The 19,382-nt window shown below is 36.2% G+C and overlaps 7 protein-coding genes across 17 annotated transcripts, besides 2 other annotated features; 5 read left to right on the forward strand and 2 right to left on the reverse strand.

The window, feature by feature from the left end:
- The first annotated feature begins 29 nt into the window (after positions 1-29).
- AT3G02460 (Ypt/Rab-GAP domain of gyp1p superfamily protein) lies at positions 30-3,319 on the forward strand. 5 transcript variants are annotated; one of them, NM_111113.4, is made up of 9 exons: positions 30-467; positions 646-857; positions 939-1,134; positions 1,213-1,383; positions 1,467-1,583; positions 1,866-2,063; positions 2,153-2,212; positions 2,286-2,384; positions 2,620-3,319. In NM_111113.4, the coding sequence occupies exons 2-9, from the start codon at positions 706-708 to the stop codon at positions 2,686-2,688; spliced, it is 1,062 nt and encodes a 353-aa protein (NP_566172.1). In that variant the 5' UTR covers positions 30-467; positions 646-705; the 3' UTR covers positions 2,689-3,319. The 5 variants fall into 5 exon arrangements, with proteins under 5 accessions (NP_566172.1, NP_001325592.1, NP_001325591.1 ...); NM_001337410.1 differs by having other exon boundaries at positions 2,153-2,384; positions 2,620-3,082; NM_001337409.1 differs by having other exon boundaries at positions 2,286-3,082.
- A 162-nt stretch (positions 3,320-3,481) lies between these two features.
- SAMDC (S-adenosylmethionine decarboxylase) lies at positions 3,482-6,157 on the forward strand. 3 transcript variants are annotated; one of them, NM_001161113.1, is made up of 5 exons: positions 3,482-3,598; positions 3,747-3,797; positions 3,901-3,995; positions 4,393-4,548; positions 4,644-6,058. In NM_001161113.1, the coding sequence occupies exon 5, from the start codon at positions 4,819-4,821 to the stop codon at positions 5,917-5,919; it is 1,101 nt and encodes a 366-aa protein (NP_001154585.1). In that variant the 5' UTR covers positions 3,482-3,598; positions 3,747-3,797; positions 3,901-3,995; positions 4,393-4,548; positions 4,644-4,818; the 3' UTR covers positions 5,920-6,058. The 3 variants fall into 3 exon arrangements, with proteins under 3 accessions (NP_001154585.1, NP_001078093.1, NP_186896.1); NM_001084624.1 differs by lacking the exon at positions 3,482-3,598 and having other exon boundaries at positions 3,692-3,797; positions 4,644-6,085; NM_111114.2 differs by lacking the exon at positions 3,482-3,598 and having other exon boundaries at positions 3,713-3,995; positions 4,644-6,157.
- Positions 4,411-4,548: a sequence feature (AT3G02470.uORF1-1).
- Positions 4,644-4,664: a sequence feature (AT3G02470.uORF1-2).
- A 658-nt stretch (positions 6,158-6,815) lies between the features above and the next one.
- On the forward strand, positions 6,816-7,632 carry AT3G02480 (Late embryogenesis abundant protein (LEA) family protein). The gene is made up of 3 exons (NM_111115.4): positions 6,816-7,036; positions 7,219-7,287; positions 7,373-7,632. Exons 1-3 carry the CDS (start codon positions 6,980-6,982, stop codon positions 7,451-7,453), a joined length of 207 nt encoding a protein of 68 aa, NP_566173.1. The 5' UTR covers positions 6,816-6,979; the 3' UTR covers positions 7,454-7,632.
- Positions 7,633-8,073: 441 nt separating this feature from the next.
- AT3G02490 (Pentatricopeptide repeat (PPR) superfamily protein) lies at positions 8,074-10,521 on the forward strand. Its single transcript, NM_111116.4, has one exon. The coding sequence runs from the start codon at positions 8,203-8,205 to the stop codon at positions 10,198-10,200; it is 1,998 nt and encodes a 665-aa protein (NP_186898.1). The 5' UTR covers positions 8,074-8,202; the 3' UTR covers positions 10,201-10,521.
- Positions 10,522-10,539: 18 nt separating this feature from the next.
- RTFL19 (ROTUNDIFOLIA like 19) lies at positions 10,540-10,987 on the reverse strand. The gene has a single exon (NM_001084625.2). The coding sequence runs from the start codon at positions 10,778-10,780 to the stop codon at positions 10,643-10,645; it is 138 nt and encodes a 45-aa protein (NP_001078094.1). The 5' UTR covers positions 10,781-10,987; the 3' UTR covers positions 10,540-10,642.
- A 2,819-nt stretch (positions 10,988-13,806) lies between these two features.
- Positions 13,807-16,389, forward strand: AT3G02500 (mental retardation GTPase activating protein). Of its 3 annotated transcripts, none has more exons than NM_111117.6 (5): positions 13,807-14,152; positions 14,220-14,264; positions 14,643-14,945; positions 15,031-15,188; positions 16,042-16,388. In NM_111117.6, exons 1-5 carry the CDS (start codon positions 13,960-13,962, stop codon positions 16,222-16,224), a joined length of 882 nt encoding a protein of 293 aa, NP_186899.5. In that variant the 5' UTR covers positions 13,807-13,959; the 3' UTR covers positions 16,225-16,388. The 3 variants fall into 3 exon arrangements, with proteins under 3 accessions (NP_186899.5, NP_001327492.1, NP_001327491.1); NM_001337413.1 differs by having other exon boundaries at positions 13,910-14,152; positions 15,028-15,188; positions 16,042-16,389; NM_001337412.1 differs by lacking the exon at positions 14,220-14,264.
- Positions 16,342-19,271, reverse strand: AT3G02510 (Regulator of chromosome condensation (RCC1) family protein). 3 transcript variants are annotated; one of them, NM_111118.5, is made up of 11 exons: positions 19,104-19,271; positions 18,861-19,005; positions 18,336-18,446; positions 18,175-18,235; positions 17,982-18,097; positions 17,823-17,908; positions 17,519-17,720; positions 17,356-17,409; positions 17,135-17,248; positions 16,968-17,024; positions 16,390-16,888 (listed from the first exon to the last, which is right to left on the reverse strand). In NM_111118.5, exons 1-11 carry the CDS (start codon positions 19,130-19,132, stop codon positions 16,682-16,684), a joined length of 1,182 nt encoding a protein of 393 aa, NP_186900.3. In that variant the 5' UTR covers positions 19,133-19,271; the 3' UTR covers positions 16,390-16,681. The 3 variants fall into 3 exon arrangements, with proteins under 3 accessions (NP_001030623.1, NP_001326260.1, NP_186900.3); NM_001035546.1 differs by having other exon boundaries at positions 16,342-16,888; positions 16,968-17,248; positions 19,104-19,227; NM_001337414.1 differs by having other exon boundaries at positions 16,342-16,888; positions 18,861-19,227.
- Between the last annotated feature and the right edge of the window lie 111 nt (positions 19,272-19,382).

The following is a 19,382-nucleotide window of genomic DNA, read 5'->3' on the forward strand; positions in this document are numbered from 1 at the left end:
TATATATATATACCCAATTAAATTGTTTTGTTCCTAAAACTTTATGAATCATAAATTCATAATCGTCGTGATAAAGCCTCTAATTACCCAAAATCGTGCTCAATTTAGAAAATAGAATCTTTTAGTTGTCACCAAACTTAGCAAGTTGGCATAACCACCATTTAATCATAATAATACTCTCTCGACGGCGTCGTTTCGTGCTGGCTTCACTTGAATTATTATTTTTCTGGCTGGACTCATATTTTCTCCGGCAAGGAAAAAAGAAAAACATCACTTTCTTCAAGCGGATGAAAAATTCAAAGATTGAGTCACCACCACCATAGTAATATACGCGTATGAGTTCCCAGATGTGATCTCCATCCAACGTTGTATTTCTTTCGTTTTGGTTATCTTCTTCGGTTCCATCGAATTCCAACAATTCCCATCGAGGAATTTGGTTACGAATCTTTTGATCTGACTAAACCTAGGTGAGTTTTAATTTCTCCTGGATTTTTTACGATCACGTTTCTGCTGATTATGATTACTGGTTACAGTTTTTGGACGATCGACGTTACTAGATTTAGGATTTTACTTTGAGAACCTGTTTATACTTTGATGGTATAAATTTCACTATTGGGATATATTGGTCTATGATTGTGTCATTAGGGAGCTTGATCACAAGGAGACTGAAACCAATGCTAGGAGGAGTCTCTTCAGGTTAGTAGAATGAGTAGAAAAAGAACGGAAAATGGCAGTGAATCAGGACCAGCCACTTCTCATGTTCCTGTGGATAGATTCGGGTTTCTCAAGCAAGAACATGCCAATTCGCCTGAGCGTTTTAGCAAGTCTAAAACTACATCATCCACTGATCATGACAGGTATGTCCTGAGGGAGCGAATAATTTTAAAAGAATATGATTGAGAGAGTGAGAGTGTGTTTTTGTTGTTGGCTATCTATAGAGAGGAGAGAAAGGTGAGAAAATGGAGGAAGATGATTGGGGTTGGAGGGAGTGATTGGAAGCATTATGTTAGGAGAAAACCTAATGTTGTCAGAAGGCGTATACGAAAAGGGATCCCTGATTGCTTACGAGGTCTTGTTTGGCAGTTAATCTCAGGAAGTCGAGACCTTTTGCTTATGAATCCTGGTGTTTATGAGGTAATCTTCGCCGTTTATATCCTTACATTGTTTCTTCTCTGAGTCATATTCTGATCATCTATCGATTTTCCTATGAAGCAATTGGTGATTTATGAAACATCTGCATCAGAGCTTGATATCATTCGAGACATATCCCGTACTTTCCCATCACATGTTTTCTTTCAGAAGAGACATGGACCTGGGCAAAGATCCTTGTACAATGTCCTTAAGGCATACTCAGTTTATGACAGAGATGTCGGATATGTTCAGGTCTATCCTCTAGATATTTCCCTTGTTTCCCATTTTTCTTTCTTTTAGTATGGGACTAAGATTCATGATTCTAATATCTGCAGGGGATGGGGTTTATAGCCGGTTTGTTGCTTCTCTATATGAGCGAAGAAGATGCCTTCTGGTTATTAGTTGCATTACTTAAAGGAGCTGTTCATGCTCCAATGGAAGGACTGTATCATGTGAGTCTTTTAATTATTAGAAGATTGCAAGAAAATGTTGTATAGTTGAATGAAACAAAAAGAGTATTTTCTGCGTGAGTTAGAGTTTGTGACCACGTTTTAAAAAAGTTCTCTGTAGATTAAGTTTATAACGATTCTGGTGAGAGTTTTTCGTCATTGATTATGAATCAACTATCCAATTTAAAAGGCTACTGTATAGTTCGTTCCTTGATTTAACAAGGTAATGTCTTTGCCGCACATTTCATCTATTTCTTAAGAGTCAGTGGTTTGTGTGTAATGTAGGCAGGGCTTCCCCTTGTACAGCAATACCTGTTTCAGTTAGAAAGCTTGGTAAAAGAGCTAATTCCGAAGCTCGGAGAACATTTTACTCAAGAAATGATTAATCCGAGTATGTATGCAAGTCAATGGTTCATCACCGTCTTCTCATACTCATTTCCTTTCCCTTTGGCTCTACGGATATGGGATGTGTTTCTCTCCGAGGTAACTAAATGCGCATCCTTAAAATCTCTTTAACGTTTGTTGTGATCAAAGTTTCATTCTGTTATCTTCTATGGTCATTGTTTCTTAAGGGTGTTAAAATCGTGTTCAAAGTGGGCTTAGCATTGCTCAAGTATTGCCAAGATGAGTTGGTGAGTGAGGTTTATTTACGAGCTGTAAGTTAATTTCGCAAAACCAACCTTTTTAAAAAAATTAACTCTGCAGGTAAAGTTACCGTTTGAGAAACTAATACATGCTCTGAAAACTTTCCCGGAAGACGCAATGAATCCGGATACCTTGCTTCCATTGGCTTACTCTATCAAGGTTCTCTTTCGTTTTCGAAAAGTTAATGTTCTGGTAAAATTTCCATGATAACTCGGGAGAGATATGAAAGAATCAGATTCTCGATATCGACATGATTAACTTGATAGATAATTTAATCTTACTTGTAGTGATTAATTGAGGGCATTGATGTTGTTAAATCTGATGGTATACTTGAAAAACGCTCTCAGCTTTCTTGAATAATCAACAACTGTGTTTTTTTGTTTGTTCATGGCAGGTATCAAAGCGTTTGGAAGAACTGACACTGGAGTATCAGAAGACTAATGCCAAACCGGTTCAACCGTAGGAAATCCGGTTGGCAATAACCTGAACCAGAAGTTGGATTCGAATTCGTTTTCTCATCTTATCTTTTCTTGTTGGAATATATTCTTTTTTCATCATATTGTCAAGTTGGGTGGGAATTTCTTATCAGAAGCTCTCTGATTGTTTTTAGCAATTTCGTGGAAAAGAAGAAGGCATGCTCCAGCTGATGTATAGATAGAGAGAGAGACCAGTGTTCCTAGAGAGATATCACTAATGTGAAAAGTAAATCATATTGTTTAAAGGTATTTTTATTCTTTAAGGTTCATGGTACCAAACTAGTCCAAAATCTCAGAATTTTAAATACGACTTATGGTTGAACAAAAAAGATTTGGAATAAATAATTACACACTGGTCAATAGTGATTGGTTATAATTTTGATACATTTTATTTGTTGATTTTTGACAAATGGTGGACATGAGTCATGAGTGAGTCACGGGGAGGCCCAATTTTGTCATGTAGTGGAGCAGTTGAGAGCCTTTGAGAAATAGAATTTGATTCTTTTAGGCCCCACGGCTACGCTACCGTGACAGCTCGCCTCGAGTTATCCGCTTCAACGGCACACGTATCTTCTAAACACGTGTCAATCTTTGATTGGTTAATATAGCGTGTTGGCCCATCTCTGTTTTATATTTTGTTGTTCCGCAAAAGATAATGTCAAAAAATAATAAAGAAACAAATCTCTAAAATTAAAATAATTTCTACTTGCGGCGAAAGGAAAAAGCAAATTTGTTAAAATAGTTGGGGCTATTTATCTGCGGTCAGGAATGGAGATGCTCGCACCTACCGATTCCAACGTAAGTAAATGGTTGAAGGGTAATTTGGGTAAAAACCTCGGAACGGCAAATTGGAAATAATCAACGGCTCAGATAGCTTCACGCGATATAAACGCTAAGGTATAAGGTCAAATACGTAATTGTCAGGGAGCATAACCCTAGTACTTATATAAAGGCACTCTTTCTACCTTTCTTTTCCTCCTCACGAACGCATCTCATTGCTTCATCATTACCAAATCATCAACTTAATCGTTTCTCTCAAATTTAGGGTTTTCTCTTTTCTCGAAAGTCTTGCGGTTTTCTGAATCATCTCTATCTGGTGAGTCTCTTTTTTGAATTGTAGATCTGCGTTTTCTCTCTGTAGATCTGTTCCGTCGTTGAGGATAATGTTTTTTAATCGGTGAATTCTGGGTTTTTTTCAGGTTTGAGGGTTTCGTTTGATATCTGGAGAAAGGGGTTTCTGGAAACAAGGAGTTCATAATTCGCGATCTTGATCTATCGATCTTCATTTATATATGTAAGTATCTCTCACGATTGACGTCGTTCTTCGATTGATTCATTAGCCTAGCTAGGTTAGATAGACATCGTTCTTATCGTCCTAGGTTTTGGTATAAGAGATTGATATTCGCATGCATGGTTAGGTTGACTTATACCTGAAACCAACGACTTGGTTTCGATTTTTGTTTTGTTACATGTATGATTGCCTATTGTCTTAGGCTTTGTTTTTAGTTATGGATCTGCTATAATAATTGGTTTCTACTCATCATTCGAGATATACAATTGAAAATTGAATGGTTCTTATGGTTTATAGATTCGTATTGTCCTGATAAACATTGTTGTGTGATCTTTTGAATACCTGGTATTTTTATTTTTCATCTGATCTTTTTCCTTTGGATTTGTTTTGTCTAATACAGAAAAGCGTGAATGAGATTATGATGGAGTCGAAAGGTGGTAAAAAGAAGTCCAGCAGTAGTAGTTCCTTATTTTACGAAGCTCCCCTCGGTTACAGCATTGAAGACGTTCGTCCAAACGGTGGAATCAAGAAATTCAAATCTTCTGTCTACTCAAACGTGAGTTTCCTCTATAATGCTATATCTGATTTCTTCAATCTCTATGGTATCCATTATGTAGTCTCTTCTTAACTATGTTTTGCTTTTTGTTGCAGTGCTCCAAGAGGCCATCCTGAGTACCAGCGTGCACCGATCTTCATAATATAGTTATAGCTTTCTTTACTTTCCAGTTTATAATTTTCTTCTTTCAAAGCTCCTTTTCTGCTGGTTCCCGGATCCAATCGTTCTCTCCTCCTACTACAAGTCCTGTCGCTCACACAACAAGGCGAGATGGCCTTATCTGCAATCGGTTTCGAAGGTTACGAGAAACGGCTCGAGGTGACTTTCTTTGAGCCAAGCATCTTTCAAGACTCCAAGGGACTGGGACTCCGTGCTCTGACCAAGTCCCAGCTTGATGAAATTCTTACACCTGCTGCATGCACGATCGTTTCATCTCTCTCCAACGATCAATTGGACTCTTACGTACTCTCTGAGTCCAGCTTCTTTGTCTACCCCTACAAAGTCATCATCAAGACTTGCGGTACCACTAAGCTCCTCCTCTCTATCCCACCACTTCTAAAGCTGGCTGGTGAGCTCTCTCTGAGTGTCAAGTCTGTGAAGTACACTCGCGGCTCCTTCCTCTGCCCCGGAGGCCAGCCTTTTCCTCACCGCAGCTTCTCTGAAGAAGTCTCTGTTCTTGATGGGCACTTTACTCAGCTGGGCTTGAACAGCGTAGCCTACTTGATGGGCAATGATGATGAGACTAAGAAATGGCATGTCTATGCTGCCTCTGCCCAGGACTCCAGCAACTGCAACAACAATGTCTACACTCTCGAGATGTGCATGACTGGTCTGGACAGAGAGAAAGCTGCTGTCTTCTACAAGGATGAAGCTGACAAGACTGGGTCAATGACTGATAACTCTGGAATCAGAAAGATCCTTCCCAAGTCTGAGATCTGCGACTTTGAATTCGAGCCCTGCGGCTACTCTATGAACTCAATTGAAGGGGATGCAATCTCCACGATCCATGTGACCCCTGAAGATGGGTTTAGCTACGCTAGCTTCGAAGCTGTGGGTTACGACTTCAACACCCTTGACCTTAGCCAGCTGGTGACAAGGGTTCTCTCTTGCTTCGAGCCCAAGCAATTCTCTGTAGCTGTGCACTCGAGCGTTGGAGCGAACTCATACAAGCCAGAGATTACTGTAGACTTGGAAGACTATGGGTGCAGAGAGAGGACATTTGAGTCTCTAGGAGAAGAGAGTGGAACAGTGATGTATCAGACGTTTGAGAAGCTTGGTAAGTACTGTGGATCGCCTAGATCTACCTTGAAGTGTGAATGGAGCAGCAACAATAGCTGCAGCAGCGAGGACGAGAAGGACGAGGGAATCTAGCAGAATTTTTCTTCCTAATAACTATTTTCGAGCTTTCTGTTTTTGTTCTTTCTTTTTAAAAAACTTATTAAGTTCTTATGAATAATGACTTGTGAAGTTTGAGTTCGTCTCCTTCACAAGCAAGTTGTATTGGTGTTTTCTACTTTATGAATATGGGTTTTATATACCTAAAGACTTGTTATGTTATTATTCTTAAATGTTGCTGCTATGATGATTACTATTATCGATTTTTACTATTATATTTGTTTTTTTTAACGATTCGTTGAAAAATAAACGAGATTGACACTAATGTAGCAAAATGTGCAATATTATCTTCAAAACATTACAAAATTCAGTTGTCTTAATCTTTTTATTTCCGATGACAAATTATGGTTACGTAAATAGTACTATATTAAAAAAAAAAGAAAAAAAAAGACGAAAATAAAACAAAAAGGGAGAATTTGAGTATTAAACCAAAAAAAAAGGGAGAAGTGGACTTTTGATCAAAAGAAGAGAACAACTTGCATGAGTAAATTAGTTTTAGAGCTGACTATTTAAAATTTTAAGAACTAAAAAGAAAGTGGTAGTATAATTTAACAAAAGGATGATGACTCATATGAATAATAGTAGGCAAAAAAAACTTCAAAACCACAATTTCTTGTTTTCACTTAGAACCTTATTCTGCCATAATTACGTTTAGTTAAATTAAGAAAAAATTGCTTAAAACGACAGTACAAGAAGAAGGAAACATTTTCTTTCACTCAAAATCCTATTATCGCGCAACAGAGGAGTCTAAGTGAAATAATACCGTGTCGTTTGCGGATCAGAAATCGAGAGAACCACGTATGTGTCTTTTATGTCCTGGTCAAACGGTTATCCAACACGTGGATCCCAAAACTAGCCACCGACTGCAGCAAGTTTCTCGAACCGATGCACGTGTCCTCGACACGTGGAGACTCCCAAGCACGTCTCTGGGTTATAAATAGCAACCCAATGCTCCAATCATTTTCCATCATCAAACACAAAACAATCAATCAAAAACATAAAATTCAAAGTGTAAGCAAAACCAGAACGAGAGAAAATGGACAACAAGCAAAACGCGAGCTACCAAGCCGGTCAAGCCACTGGCCAGACTAAGGTCTCTCTCTCTCTCTTTCTTTTGTTACACATTTCGTATCAATTTGTTGAAATATATGTAAAAGATCTCTACATTTCTAAATTCATATAGTTTTCCCGCAAATACTTACGGATTACGATAGGGTGTTCTTTTTAGACAAGGTTGATCTAATAATGTATAATGTTAAACTTATGTGAATATAGGAGAAGGCCGGTGGAATGATGGACAAGGCCAAGGATGCTGCTGCTTCAGCTCAAGACTCCTTGCAACAGGTTCAGTTTTGATTCTTTCATTTCATTTTGCTCCCTTGTAGTAAAACCATAATATTGAACTTTTAAATCAAATTGTGAATTGTAGACTGGACAACAAATGAAGGAGAAGGCGCAAGGAGCTGCTGATGTCGTCAAGGACAAGACCGGCATGAACAAAAGCCACTAAGCAAGCACCTTGGACTTCTTTTCTAATTAATTCCCCTCTTCGACTTGTGTTTAATAAATTTGGGGTTTTAATTCTCATTCCTGCTACTTTCTGATGTTGTTTCCTTGCGTCCATTTGGATCTTTATGTAATCTTATCTATCTAGTTAATAAAAGTATGCTTTTTAATATCATGAATGTGGAAGAAAAAAGGGAGTGGGTTTCAGTGTTCAAGTATAAAGTAACAACTAACAACTTCAAAGAATATTAGATCAATGAAAGTAAGTATCAAACAATGTATATATCTTATAGTGTTAGTTTGGAAATTTTATCCAAAATGAAGATAATTTGGAACGTTAGATGAAGTTTTGTTCCTCAAATAACTTTGGAACCTTCAGTTTTTTATATATCATTGGAAATTTAGTGAGAAAACATGATTGGATCAATTCTCTTACTAAAACATTTCAAGAGTATAAGGAATTATTGATTGAGCACAAAAAGACATGGTCATATTTTCCTAATCGCTGTGGAGGATAAAATTATCTAAATAAAAAAATGTTGTGGCTAAAATGAAAATTACAAAAAGTTGGAGGATGACAGCTTAAAAATACTCGACCTTCCGTCTTGGTCAGAGGTTTAGTCTAAAGCCCTAAACATTTCCTCTCTCTCTTGCGCCATTGCTGCTCCATCGTTCCCATTCGTAAAAATCCAAACTTTTTGTTCAAAATCAAGCCAAACTCTAGTGTTGTTGTAGCTTAGATAGACATTAAGGATGAGGTATCAATGGCGATCGCTTCTTTTCCGGAGCTACCGTTCGTCTCCTCGTCCATTTCTTTCTCATCACTCGCGGTTCCAGGTAATCTCCAATTCGACTCGATCTTTCTCTTCTTTCCTCCACGAACGTTTTGGAGTGCAACAAAGACAGTGTCTTTTTGCCTTGCGATCGCCATTGGCGAGCTCTGTTAGCCGACGCTTTTCATCTGAGTCTGCGATAGAAGAGAAACTTCCTGCTGAGACTGTTGTGATTGATGTTTTTAGCAGATTGAATGGTAAGGATGAGATTACGAAAGAGCTGGATTCGAATGATGTTGTGATTAGCCATGAATTAGCATTGAGAGTTCTGAGGGAACTTGAATCAAGCCCTGATGTTGCGGGGAGGTTTTTCAAATGGGGTTTGGAGGCTTATCCTCAAAAACTTTCTTCCAAGAGTTATAACACGATGCTGCGTATTTTTGGTGTTAATGGATTAGTTGATGAGTTTTGGAGGTTGGTTGATGATATGAAGAAGAAAGGGCATGGTGTTTCAGCTAATGTTAGGGACAGAGTCGGTGACAAGTTTAAGAAAGATGGACTAGAAAATGATTTGGAGAGGCTGAAAGAGCTATTTGCTTCAGGTTCTATGGATAACTCTGTTGACAAGGTTTGCAATAGGGTGTGTAAGATTGTGATGAAGGAAGTGTGGGGTGCTGATGTAGAGAAACAGCTAAGGGATTTGAAGCTCGAGTTTAAAAGTGATGTGGTAAAGATGGTTTTGGAAAAACTTGACGTGGATCCGAGGAAAGCTTTGTTGTTCTTTAGGTGGATTGATGAGTCTGGAAGTTTTAAACATGATGAGAAGACGTATAATGCTATGGCCAGGGTTTTAGGGAAAGAGAAGTTTCTTGATAGGTTTCAGCACATGATAGAAGAAATTAGGAGTGCTGGTTACGAGATGGAAATGGAGACTTATGTTAGGGTTTCAGCAAGGTTCTGTCAGACTAAAATGATTAAAGAAGCTGTTGAGTTGTTTGAGTTTGCAATGGCAGGTAGCATTAGCAACACACCCACCCCACACTGCTGCAGTTTACTGCTCAAGAAAATTGTCACTGCAAAGAAATTGGACATGGACTTATTTACAAGAACTTTGAAAGCTTATACTGGGAATGGCAACGTTGTGCCGGATGTTATGCTGCAACATGTCCTCAAGTCTTTGAGAAGCGTTGATAGGTTTGGACAGAGCAACGAGGTGTTGAAAGCGATGAACGAAGGTGGATATGTTCCTAGCGGTGATTTGCAGAGTGTGATTGCATCAGGACTTAGTCGTAAGGGCAAGAAAGATGAAGCAAACGAACTTGTGAACTTTATGGAAGCTTCTGGAAACCATTTAGATGATAAAGCAATGGCATCTTTAGTTGAAGGGCACTGTGATGCTAAAGATCTCGAAGAAGCTTCAGAGTGTTTCAAGAAGATGATTGGGAAAGAGGGAGTCTCTTATGCAGGTTATGCATTTGAGAAGTTGGTACTTGCTTATTGCAACAGTTTTCAGGCAAGAGATGTATACAAGCTTTTCAGTGAGCTAGTGAAACAAAATCAGTTGAAACCTTGGCACAGTACATACAAAATTATGGTGAGGAATCTGTTGATGAAGAAGGTAGCAAGAGATGGTGGGTTTGAAGAAGCTTTGAGTCTTCTACCTATGATGAGAAATCACGGGTTCCCTCCTTTCGTGGACCCGTTCATGGATTACTTATCGAATAGTGGAACAAGCGCAGAGGCTTTCGCTTTTCTGAAGGCTGTGACTTCAAAGAAGTTTCCATCTAATTCAATGGTTCTGCGTGTATTCGAAGCTATGTTGAAGTCTGCAAGGCATAGTGAAGCTCAGGATTTACTGTCTATGTCCCCAAGTTATATCCGTCGCAATGCAGAAGTTCTAGAACTTTTCAATACCATGAAACCTGAAAAATGTTCTTTAGAGAAACCTTTGCCTGCTCCTGCTCAAATTGAAGCTTAATTCATTATATGTTGTTTTCTTTTGTTTCTGGACGTGGTGATTCAAAAAGGACAATCACTTACTCGACTCTAATCGCTATAATTTTCTTCATATAGCGGCGATGTGGGACTTTTGAAGATTGTTAGTAGCTTAAATGGGCTTATTTAGAAAAAGGCCTCTGCCTCTTTTCCATCGTAAGCCAGTTTACATTACTAATCTTTCCCCAACTTAAGATTTTATCATTTGGTCTTGTGGGCTTTTTAGCAAAAGGCCTATTTATCAATCTTGTTGTCTATGTTGTCTCTTAGCTTTGTTTTTTCTCTATTGACCTTTAATCCAAAGAGTTTACAGAATTCATTAGTACTCTAAAGATTTGGTATTTTGTTTCTTATAAAGTACACATTATGTATTTACATATCGGACAAAATAAACACATATACATATGTGTATCGTAATAAATAAATTAATCATGCGAACAAAGGAGCATCATCACACATCTTCTAATGATGTAGATCCTCCCCTTTTGTTCTTTCAGATATTTCCCGAGTCTTCTACTTTGGGATTTCTTCTCCTTTCTCTTCAAGCTCATGATGCTTTCCATATCCAGTTGTGTCCCTAAGAAACCAGTTGATATAACAATGATTGTATCGGAAATACTAAAAAGTTGGTGAGACTTTACACCACGACGAATCCCTCGAAAAAACTTGGTCTAGATTGTTTCCGAGCAGGAATCTTCTATGATATTAACTATTAATTAAGAGAGTGTGATATTGTGAAGAATAAGAGAACTTTGGAAGATAAGTGATTTAATGGAGAAGATACTTGTTCGAGTGAGTTTTTATAGGGAGAAGTTATTGTCTGCATTCTACAGTAACTTAATAAACAATTAATAATAGGTATACATTGGACCCTTAAATTTATCTCTAATCAACCATATAAATGATTATATTGTTCGAGGAAATTATTATCATTTGTATGTGGTTTAGTCACGTCACCAAACTCTATATAACAATGTGAAAATCCACCAACAAAGATACATTTGTCGGCCATTTGGTTGCATAACATATTCTTTTATCCACTATCCTAATAAGTGATAAAAGTAATCATTTTAATTAATAAAAATGGTATTATATATCGAACTAAAAGCAAGTCTTGTAAAGTTCTTCAAATTTAATTACGGCCTCTTAAGATTTGAGTAACTTTTTCGTTCGAAAAGACTAATATTTTGGGATTGATAGTATACTATATTTATTTTCTTTGTTGGTGAACACATTGACCAAATTAGTACAACTAGAGCCATTTTGCTTCAAATGAAATGAACATATCCCATAAAATGTGGATACATTGAGTCATTTTTACTCGCAAATAAAAACATGACCATTTTATAACATTTGATAGTTTATCTATGCTAAAATTAGCTGGCAAAACTTATATAAATAAATTAACTTGTTATATAACGTTCTGGTATATACAAAAAACTAAGTAACTTATAAAAGTAAACTTCTTAGAGTGCGGATGCATATAAAATTGAAAACCGAAGTTATCAGAGATCAATATATAGTTTCGTATGAATCTCATAGTCGCCAAAAGTGCATAAATGCGCAAGTGGATTTGATTTCCTCACCGTAAACACAAAATGCCAAAGATGATATGATATGTATATAGGACTTCATCGAAGCTAACATAACTGGAACAAGATTATATTTTTAATTACTTGAAATTTGCGATTATGAGCTTACATAAAAGTTAATATTATGGCCAAAACATAATCCCACATGTCTTTTCTCGTGTTCCATCACCAAATTAGCCGTAACTTGAACCTGGCCCTTGCTTCTTAAAAATTATTTTTGCCTAACTACTGTATTATATTAGCGCATCAATTCTTGGAAATTGTTTTTGTCTCCCCGAATATATTATATCCCGATTTTCCCTATGCCATGCTTCAAGAGTAGAACATTTTGAACTTATCATTGTTATATGCATGTCAATATTTTTTTGGTTATATGTTCAACTACACAAACACATACTACGTACTTGTACATTTTTATATTACCAAAAATAGATATATGATATGCGTATTAGCATAGAGGACACCACTCTTGAACTCTTGTTCCCTCACTTTCCATTTAGTTATTTATAAATTTAGAGGTAAGATAACAAACTAAAATTGAAAGGAAGAAAAATATATACAAAAAAAAGCAATCAGAAGAACCAATGTACAGTAGTATGCTGCACGTGAAATTCGCATGGGTATGGGTTACTGTTTGGCATAACCTAGACAACCTTCGTTCTCTTGTCCCCTAAGTACTGATACAGACTATACAGTAGTATTATTTCATTATTAGAAACCATTCATGATAAAAATTTACCATATGATATAGCTTAATTAACAATGAACTTAAACACAATTAAGAATCATTAACCCGTATCTTGGTCTTGGATGACTCAAAAGATAGTGTTCGTAATTAAAAACTGTTCCGGTGCAACGCATCGAGAACCAGTTTCGACTTCGTAATCTTGGTTTACTAATCATTTGAATTAAGGTTGATTGGTTTCTTGCTAATGAAGCATCCAATATCTTGGAGCTAGTAATCTAATCAAGATCCTTACACATACAAACATGAAACATTAATGTATTATATATGTTCACAATTGAAACTTTTGAAGCTGTGGATTTGGGGGAAAACTTATAACACTGGAGGTAATTGTGAACACTGAACAGTCTTTAGTTATGGGCCTATTCTTTTAGTCCATCAAGGGGGTTATGGGCTATGGATTGGGTCCTTGAAAGTCTAAGTGTAACCAACTGCTATTTAACCAACGCGCATCAGTTGCGCGTGTCGCTAAAATGTATGGACTAAAAGCGCTGTTTCTTACCAAAACACTTTTTCTTTAATTTCTCAGCGCGTGAAACAGGGATGAACAGTTTGGTTTTGTATTTTCTTGTACCTTTTTTTCTAATCTATTTTCGCATTATCAAAAAGGGTGAATTGCAAAACTAACCATTTTGGATAAAATAAAAAAAAAACAGAGAAGAGATAGCAACAGCCATTAAATGAACCAAAATCTCCATGTTACACCACTGTCACAAGTGATGCCTACATTTGCATGCACTCTTTGGGCCACTGTAATCATGAGTTCTCTAAATGCAGGTGAATCATTCTTGTGAAATCAAAATAAGCAATACAATCTGTCTTCCTTACCGTCAAATTTTATAAAATATTAATAAATATTATTTTGAAATTTTCACATATGAGAGCTTTTAATTTTCTGATCTGAAAATCCTTTTTTCAGTCAATTTAAAATACAGTGAGAAATAGCCAAACATGTTAAATCAATCATTCTTGTCAAGATAATCAATTTCATTATTATTAACTGTCACTATACAAAATTAAAAACATGAAAAAGAAACCAGAACTAATCGATCATAACCTTTCGAGAAAACAATGGAACATGCCAAGTGAATTTGTTTCCTATATATGGATTACACCCAAAAAAACAAAAGACAAAAAACTAAAACTTTATTGTGAGGTGTCTCTAATATATATGTCAGTCATCCAATTAAGATTCAACATATACTATCTTACAAACTTTCGAGATAACTTATTTGAAAATACCCAATATAATGAAACAAATTTAAAGATGACAAAAGTACTACAAAAAGTCAATATTTTAAAGAATAAAAAAAAACTCAACCATCCCTTTTAAATTCATATATGTACATTTCTTCCCTCTCTCCATCATCCTTAGCTTTACCTTGGCTCTTTATTTTAATTTCCAATGGTTTTGCGTGGCGAAGAGCTTGAGTTTAATCTAAGAGAATGGGCACGACAAGGCCATTTAACTCGCGAAGATCAAAGTTCTAGAAGGTTCTCTGCCTCTTGTATCCGAAGCTTCCGAGAAGACCACAAGTCTTGTACAACAAACGTCACCATCTCTAGTACTGCCTCTTCTCCGGGTTACTCCCTCAAAGGTAATAGCCTCTTTTGATGCTAATTACTTCTTAGAAAAACGTTTTGAAAATTGAATTTTTGCGACAGATGAGATCGATCCATCAAATTATTCCTTCAGTAGTGCACTCAAGGGTAAGTCTCTTCCAATCCTTTTGTTTTGTTTAGCTTTTCAGTTTTCATGATTCTCAACTCAAAGATTGAATCTTTTGAGAATTTTGACCTATATGAATCTAAGTATATGCTAATTTCAATGACTAATCAATAAATCTGATGGTACGTCGTATAGTATAGAAAAATGTAGCAAAAAAAGACATTTGTGCCAAAATCATTACGTTTCGATAACCTTTTCTTGAAATTTGCATCAACAGCTACGTCATTATATTACACTTGATTAGTTTGTTTATATTCATTGATAACAATAAAAAGAAGCTCTGTTATGATTATGAACTACAACAGAGAAAGGATATAATAACCTTTTTGTTTGGTCTTTCGTTTGATTTGCTTACACAGCATTGCAAGCAAAATCAGTGTACAAGAAGAATTGGGATTGGTTGAAACCAGAAGGAGTTGAGCTAAACTCGAAATGGAACGAAGCAGAGAAGTATATATGCAATCCTTTATCTGGTGAAGTTCCTTTGGAGTGTTTGTCTTCTAAAACCCTAAATTCAAGATCTTTCAGAAACTTATCCACCAAGCATGCTCCACTCATGATTTTACCTTCTAATTATAATCTCAACATTCCAAGAACGGTTAATCCTAAAGTTAGAATCATTCATGAGGATCCTAGATCTCCCGATCCTGTTCTAATTCAAGGTGATTAGTAATGATTTCATAAAGGTAGTTTTTTTTTTTTTTTTTTTTTGTAACTAAAAAAGAGTTTGGGGCTGGTTTATAGCAGATAAGAAAGTTGTGGGGTCTAAACGAGATGTCGTGAGTGCACAGGGAAATGTTAGTGCAGCAAAGACGACGCCGATCATGGAGAGATTAACGAAAAGACAGGTGGGAGCTGATGATTCGCCTGTTGAGTATGCACTAAAGTTGAAAGCTCAACAAGAGGTACATTATATACGATTTTGCTCTAATAATTCTTGGTTTTAGCATATTGTGAAAATGGGTAAAAATCAAATTATTTTTTTCGTTAAAGAAAAAATCAAATTTTTTCCCTTTCGAAATAATTCGGTTTGAAAGTATATAGTTTTGCCTTTTGAAACAATATTCTTGAAATATTTTATTAAAATAATCTTTATCATATTAAACATATTATTAAATATATGACAGTACTCGTTACGTATAAGTTATGTATACTAGATATATTAATGTTTGAACTAAATTTTGTAAGGACATATTACTCATTAGTTAAGGCCCTATGAGAACCATATATTAACTTCTAACAATGATTATCAAATTTTGGTACGATTTTGCATTGGGCCATTCAAAATATTTGAAATCATGCAAATTACGTACGTAATAATTAATTGCATAAAACTTTGAACTCGTTTGTGCAATTAAACTCTTTCACAAAACAAGAGCAAACACCAATACATAAATGTGCAGTGTATAATGTTTTTTTTAATCATAGAAGAGACAGCGATAAGACTCCACGTTTTGTTTGTTTATATACAAAATATTGTATCCTTGTTAAGACGTGATACTAGTATCCATCATAGAAAACAAAACAGTATCATCCAACTTCGATATTACAATTATTTCATGAGAAATCTTCATTGGACCCCATATTATGATTTTGTGTAGTTTAGATTGAAAAGGCTACTTAAATATGTGCACGCTTGTATATTTATATATCACTGGTTGAACAATTCAACCAATATTTTTTGTTTTTAGAAACTATATAAATTTGATAACTAGTGATTATCTACCTGATTAGTTACTATGGTTTTGGGTTTTGAAGGATGTGAAGTTAGAAGAAAATGAGCAAAATATGATGACAAAAGAAATTCAAGAAGAAAAGAAAGAGAAGAAGAAGAGAAGAGGAAGTGGGTTTTCCTCATGGATAAGGAAAATGCAAAGACAACCAAGAAAATCCAAATGCATATTTCTCATTTGTCTTCCTCATCTTATCAAAGCTTCTTGAGATTCAAACCAATCATTTTGGGATATTGGTTACACAATATTGGAGCAATGTATGCAAGATCATATGCCAATTTCTATCCTTTTTTGCTTGTATATTTATATATATAATATGGATTTTCCTGATCATAGAGTTTTTTATTGAACTTATTAATGTTTTTACTGGCACATGATACAATTTTTTTTAATTGATTTAAAAGATTGTAAAACACAAACTTTTGTTCAAGGTTTTCAACAAACTAAAATGTCTACATCTCCTGATCAAAATTATTGGAAATTTTTTTCCCTAGAAATCAAAATTATTATTTTTTCTAAAGATTATTTGTAGGGAAAAAGTAAATTTGAAATAAGCATGTTTTCCCTCTTTCTTTGTATAGATACACTCTTCTTTTGCCTTCCTTAGTAAAAATCTATTGATATCTTCTCTTCTCAAGTTCTTCAGTGACCAGTGAGATTGAGTGTCAAATATCATCGGACTTCCATTCTACAATGGCAAGAGTGTGGCGGCCACCGCAAGCAATCGATTTAGCTGACCATTTTCCTTCTTCTTCTTCGTCTGTGTGATTAAAGCTTCCTTCAGGCGGAGGAATCTTTATAGGCAACTCCAATGGCTGTCCTGTTGTTACTTTCCTTCCATAACCAAGTCTACCATGATCTCCTCTACCAAACTGATCGAAAAGAGAAACATAATCACAAGGATGTTTCAAACTAAACCTGAAAGCAGTTTTTATGGTTTCAAGGACTGACCGAGAAGATTCTGCCATCTCTTGTCAAAGCAACTGAATGTGTTCCGCCACAAGAAACCTGAATTTTTTGGAAAGAAAGAGAACTCAAGATTCTTAAATGCTTTACATGAATGATATTCTCTTCAGCAAAGAATAGAGATCTCTCATTGAAGCTTAACGCTTTAAAACCTGAATTATATCTTCTTCAGCTAGAAGATTAACTTTCTGTGGAACCATTTTGCTGCTCTTGTCATTGTCACCAAGCCCGAGTCTTCCATGTTCTCCTCTTCCCCAACCATACACCTAAGAATTAGAAGACCAAACACATAATATAATAACGGAAAAAGGATCTAGCACACAGTGAGAATGAGAAGGAAAGAAAACATTTTTGAGCGTAAGATGATTCTAACCTCTCCTTTATCAGTTAGAGCCGTTGAATGCCATCCACCCGCAGCAATATCGACCTGCAGATGCGTGTAACGAAGGACAAATTGTCAAAGCTTATAATCAGAACCACTCTTCAAAGGTTTAATAAGTAGAAAGGGAATCAAGAAAAGGGAAATGAAGCAGAACCAAAGTGAGATCATCGAGGCCTTGGACTGGAACAGGATGAGATGTTGGCTGGGTGTCACCGGTTCCAAGTTGTCCGTATTCGTTATTACCCCATGCCAATAATCTCCCATCTTCTTCAAGAGCCAGATTATGAAATGCTCCAACAGCAATAAGACGGACATTTTCAAGACCTTGAACTCTTACAGGAACAGATATTTGTTTTCTGCAATTTAGAGGAAACCAAACCAAACATATTAGTAATAGCCTTGGAAGTTAGAACGCACAAAATGTATACTATTGCTTTGAGTTTAATGGTTCATTATACATGTCACCGGGAGGCCACGGTTGACCCCAAGTCCACACATGACCTTCGCGTGTAAGAACCACCGAGTGAGTACCACCTGCAGCTACCTTTTAAGAAGTTTAGACCTCGAATGAATTATCCATAGATCACCATTTAGAATTAGAAGACGAGCAAGTATACCTGTCTGACTGTAAGTTTGGGGGCACAACGCTTAGGGATCACAATATCTCTTCGTACGGGCCTACCCATCTCGTCTTTTAAAGGCTCTTCACCACATTGTCCATATTCATTCCCACCTATGTGCATTCCATAATAAATTTTCAATATGATTCACCAAGCAAATCAGATAGAGTATGAAAAGGCATTCTCTTACCCCACGCATATGCTCGGCCTTGATCATCAACAGCTAAACAATGCCAACCACCAATTGCTGCCTATCATCCATTACAAAAGAACACATTCAAAGGTAGAACCAGTAGTTCAATATGATATTCTATAGAAACCATAATGGATCAGTAGAAAGAAAGATCAAACCTGAGTGATCTTGACATTGGCAAGGGCCTTGACTCGACTAGGGATGTTCTCTGTTTTTGTTTCTGGTTGGTGTCCTAATGTACCTCTTTGATTCCAACCCCATGTAAACATCTGAGATCAGTTCAAAGAAGCCGAAACATAACTTAGCGAAATAGAGGTTTTAAATCTTATTTGTGAATTTAAACCTTTAATTTAGCTATCAAACTACTGAAATAATGACCAATTCCATGATAACACAAACAAAACCTGTTCAAGAAAACAACTTTGAGCTATAGGCTAGCTTCTAATCAAGAATCTCAACTAAGAGACTTTTCCCACAAGATAAGAAGACACAGAGCTTCATTGGTTATGATTAATAAGCCAAACTATGTGTTTTTTGGTTCCTTCAAATTTTACAAGAACTTATAAAACCAAACTAAAACAGGTCTCTCAAATTTTACAAGAACTTATAAAATCATGTCCCCAAATGCAAAGAGACCAATCAAAACAAGACAAATCTCATTATCATGATATTTCGGATAGTACCGTGCCATCATCGCAAATGGCGAGGGAGTTACGGCTACCAGAGACAACGGAGCGAACAGAGTAAGGCTCGAGAGCTTCAACGACGCAAGCCCATTCCTTTTCTTCGTTGGTACCAATTCCTAGTTGCCCATCTTCTCCAGAGCCCCTGGAAAACAGACAAAAGATGGTAAGAGAGTTTAACAAGAGTAAGTGAAAAATCGAAACTTTGATAAGTAGATAGAAGAGAGGTGAAGAGTATTCGACCAGGCTATGATTGAAGTAGCTGTAACCATTAGACACAGAGAAAGAGAGAGGAGAGAGAGGAGAGAGAGAAGGTGAATGCACAGAGAGACAAGCGCAAAAGCAAAGCAGTGGGATTCGAGGGGGATGGTAATAATAGGAATAGCGATGTGTTTATATGTTAAGTGTATGTGTTTAATTATATTTAATTCATATTATTCCTAATTACTCAATACATTGATTTCCGTATATTCGTATTTCTATAAACATGCTCAAAATATTTACTGATAATGTGTGTTTGGA

Source organism: Arabidopsis thaliana, chromosome 3 (genome assembly GCF_000001735.4).
Source record: "Arabidopsis thaliana chromosome 3, partial sequence".
In the NCBI taxonomy this organism is placed as follows: domain Eukaryota; kingdom Viridiplantae; phylum Streptophyta; class Magnoliopsida; order Brassicales; family Brassicaceae; genus Arabidopsis; species Arabidopsis thaliana.

What these genes read in the sequence shown, in the direction of transcription:
- RTFL19 (NM_001084625.2), bottom strand. Translation starts at nt 10,780, where the DNA reads ATGGAAAGCATCATGAGCTTGAAGAGAAAGGAGAAGAAATCCCAAAGT.
- AT3G02460 (NM_111113.4), top strand. Translation starts at nt 706, where the DNA reads ATGAGTAGAAAAAGAACGGAAAATGGCAGTGAATCAGGACCAGCCACT. An exon ending in AGTATTGCCAAGATGAGTTG is followed by an intron (nt 2,213 to 2,285) that starts GTGAGTGAGGTT and finishes TTAACTCTGCAG; the next exon opens with GTAAAGTTACCGTTTGAGAA. An exon ending in CATTGGCTTACTCTATCAAG is followed by an intron (nt 2,385 to 2,619) that starts GTTCTCTTTCGT and finishes TGTTCATGGCAG; the next exon opens with GTATCAAAGCGTTTGGAAGA.
- AT3G02490 (NM_111116.4), top strand. Translation starts at nt 8,203, where the DNA reads ATGAGGTATCAATGGCGATCGCTTCTTTTCCGGAGCTACCGTTCGTCT.
- AT3G02510 (NM_111118.5), bottom strand. Translation starts at nt 19,132, where the DNA reads ATGGTTACAGCTACTTCAATCATAGCCTG. An exon ending in AGGCCGAGCATATGCGTGGG is followed by an intron (nt 18,098 to 18,174) that starts GTAAGAGAATGC and finishes GAATGCACATAG; the next exon opens with GTGGGAATGAATATGGACAA. An exon ending in GAGATGGCAGAATCTTCTCG is followed by an intron (nt 16,889 to 16,967) that starts GTCAGTCCTTGA and finishes CTTTTCGATCAG; the next exon opens with TTTGGTAGAGGAGATCATGG.
- AT3G02500 (NM_001337413.1), top strand. Translation starts at nt 13,960, where the DNA reads ATGGTTTTGCGTGGCGAAGAGCTTGAGTTTAATCTAAGAGAATGGGCA. An exon ending in CTTCAGTAGTGCACTCAAGG is followed by an intron (nt 14,265 to 14,642) that starts GTAAGTCTCTTC and finishes TTGCTTACACAG; the next exon opens with CATTGCAAGCAAAATCAGTG. An exon ending in CGATCCTGTTCTAATTCAAG is followed by an intron (nt 14,946 to 15,027) that starts GTGATTAGTAAT and finishes GCTGGTTTATAG; the next exon opens with CAGATAAGAAAGTTGTGGGG.
- SAMDC (NM_001161113.1), top strand. Translation starts at nt 4,819, where the DNA reads ATGGCCTTATCTGCAATCGGTTTCGAAGGTTACGAGAAACGGCTCGAG.
- AT3G02480 (NM_111115.4), top strand. Translation starts at nt 6,980, where the DNA reads ATGGACAACAAGCAAAACGCGAGCTACCAAGCCGGTCAAGCCACTGGC. An exon ending in AAGCCACTGGCCAGACTAAG is followed by an intron (nt 7,037 to 7,218) that starts GTCTCTCTCTCT and finishes ATGTGAATATAG; the next exon opens with GAGAAGGCCGGTGGAATGAT. An exon ending in CTCAAGACTCCTTGCAACAG is followed by an intron (nt 7,288 to 7,372) that starts GTTCAGTTTTGA and finishes TGTGAATTGTAG; the next exon opens with ACTGGACAACAAATGAAGGA.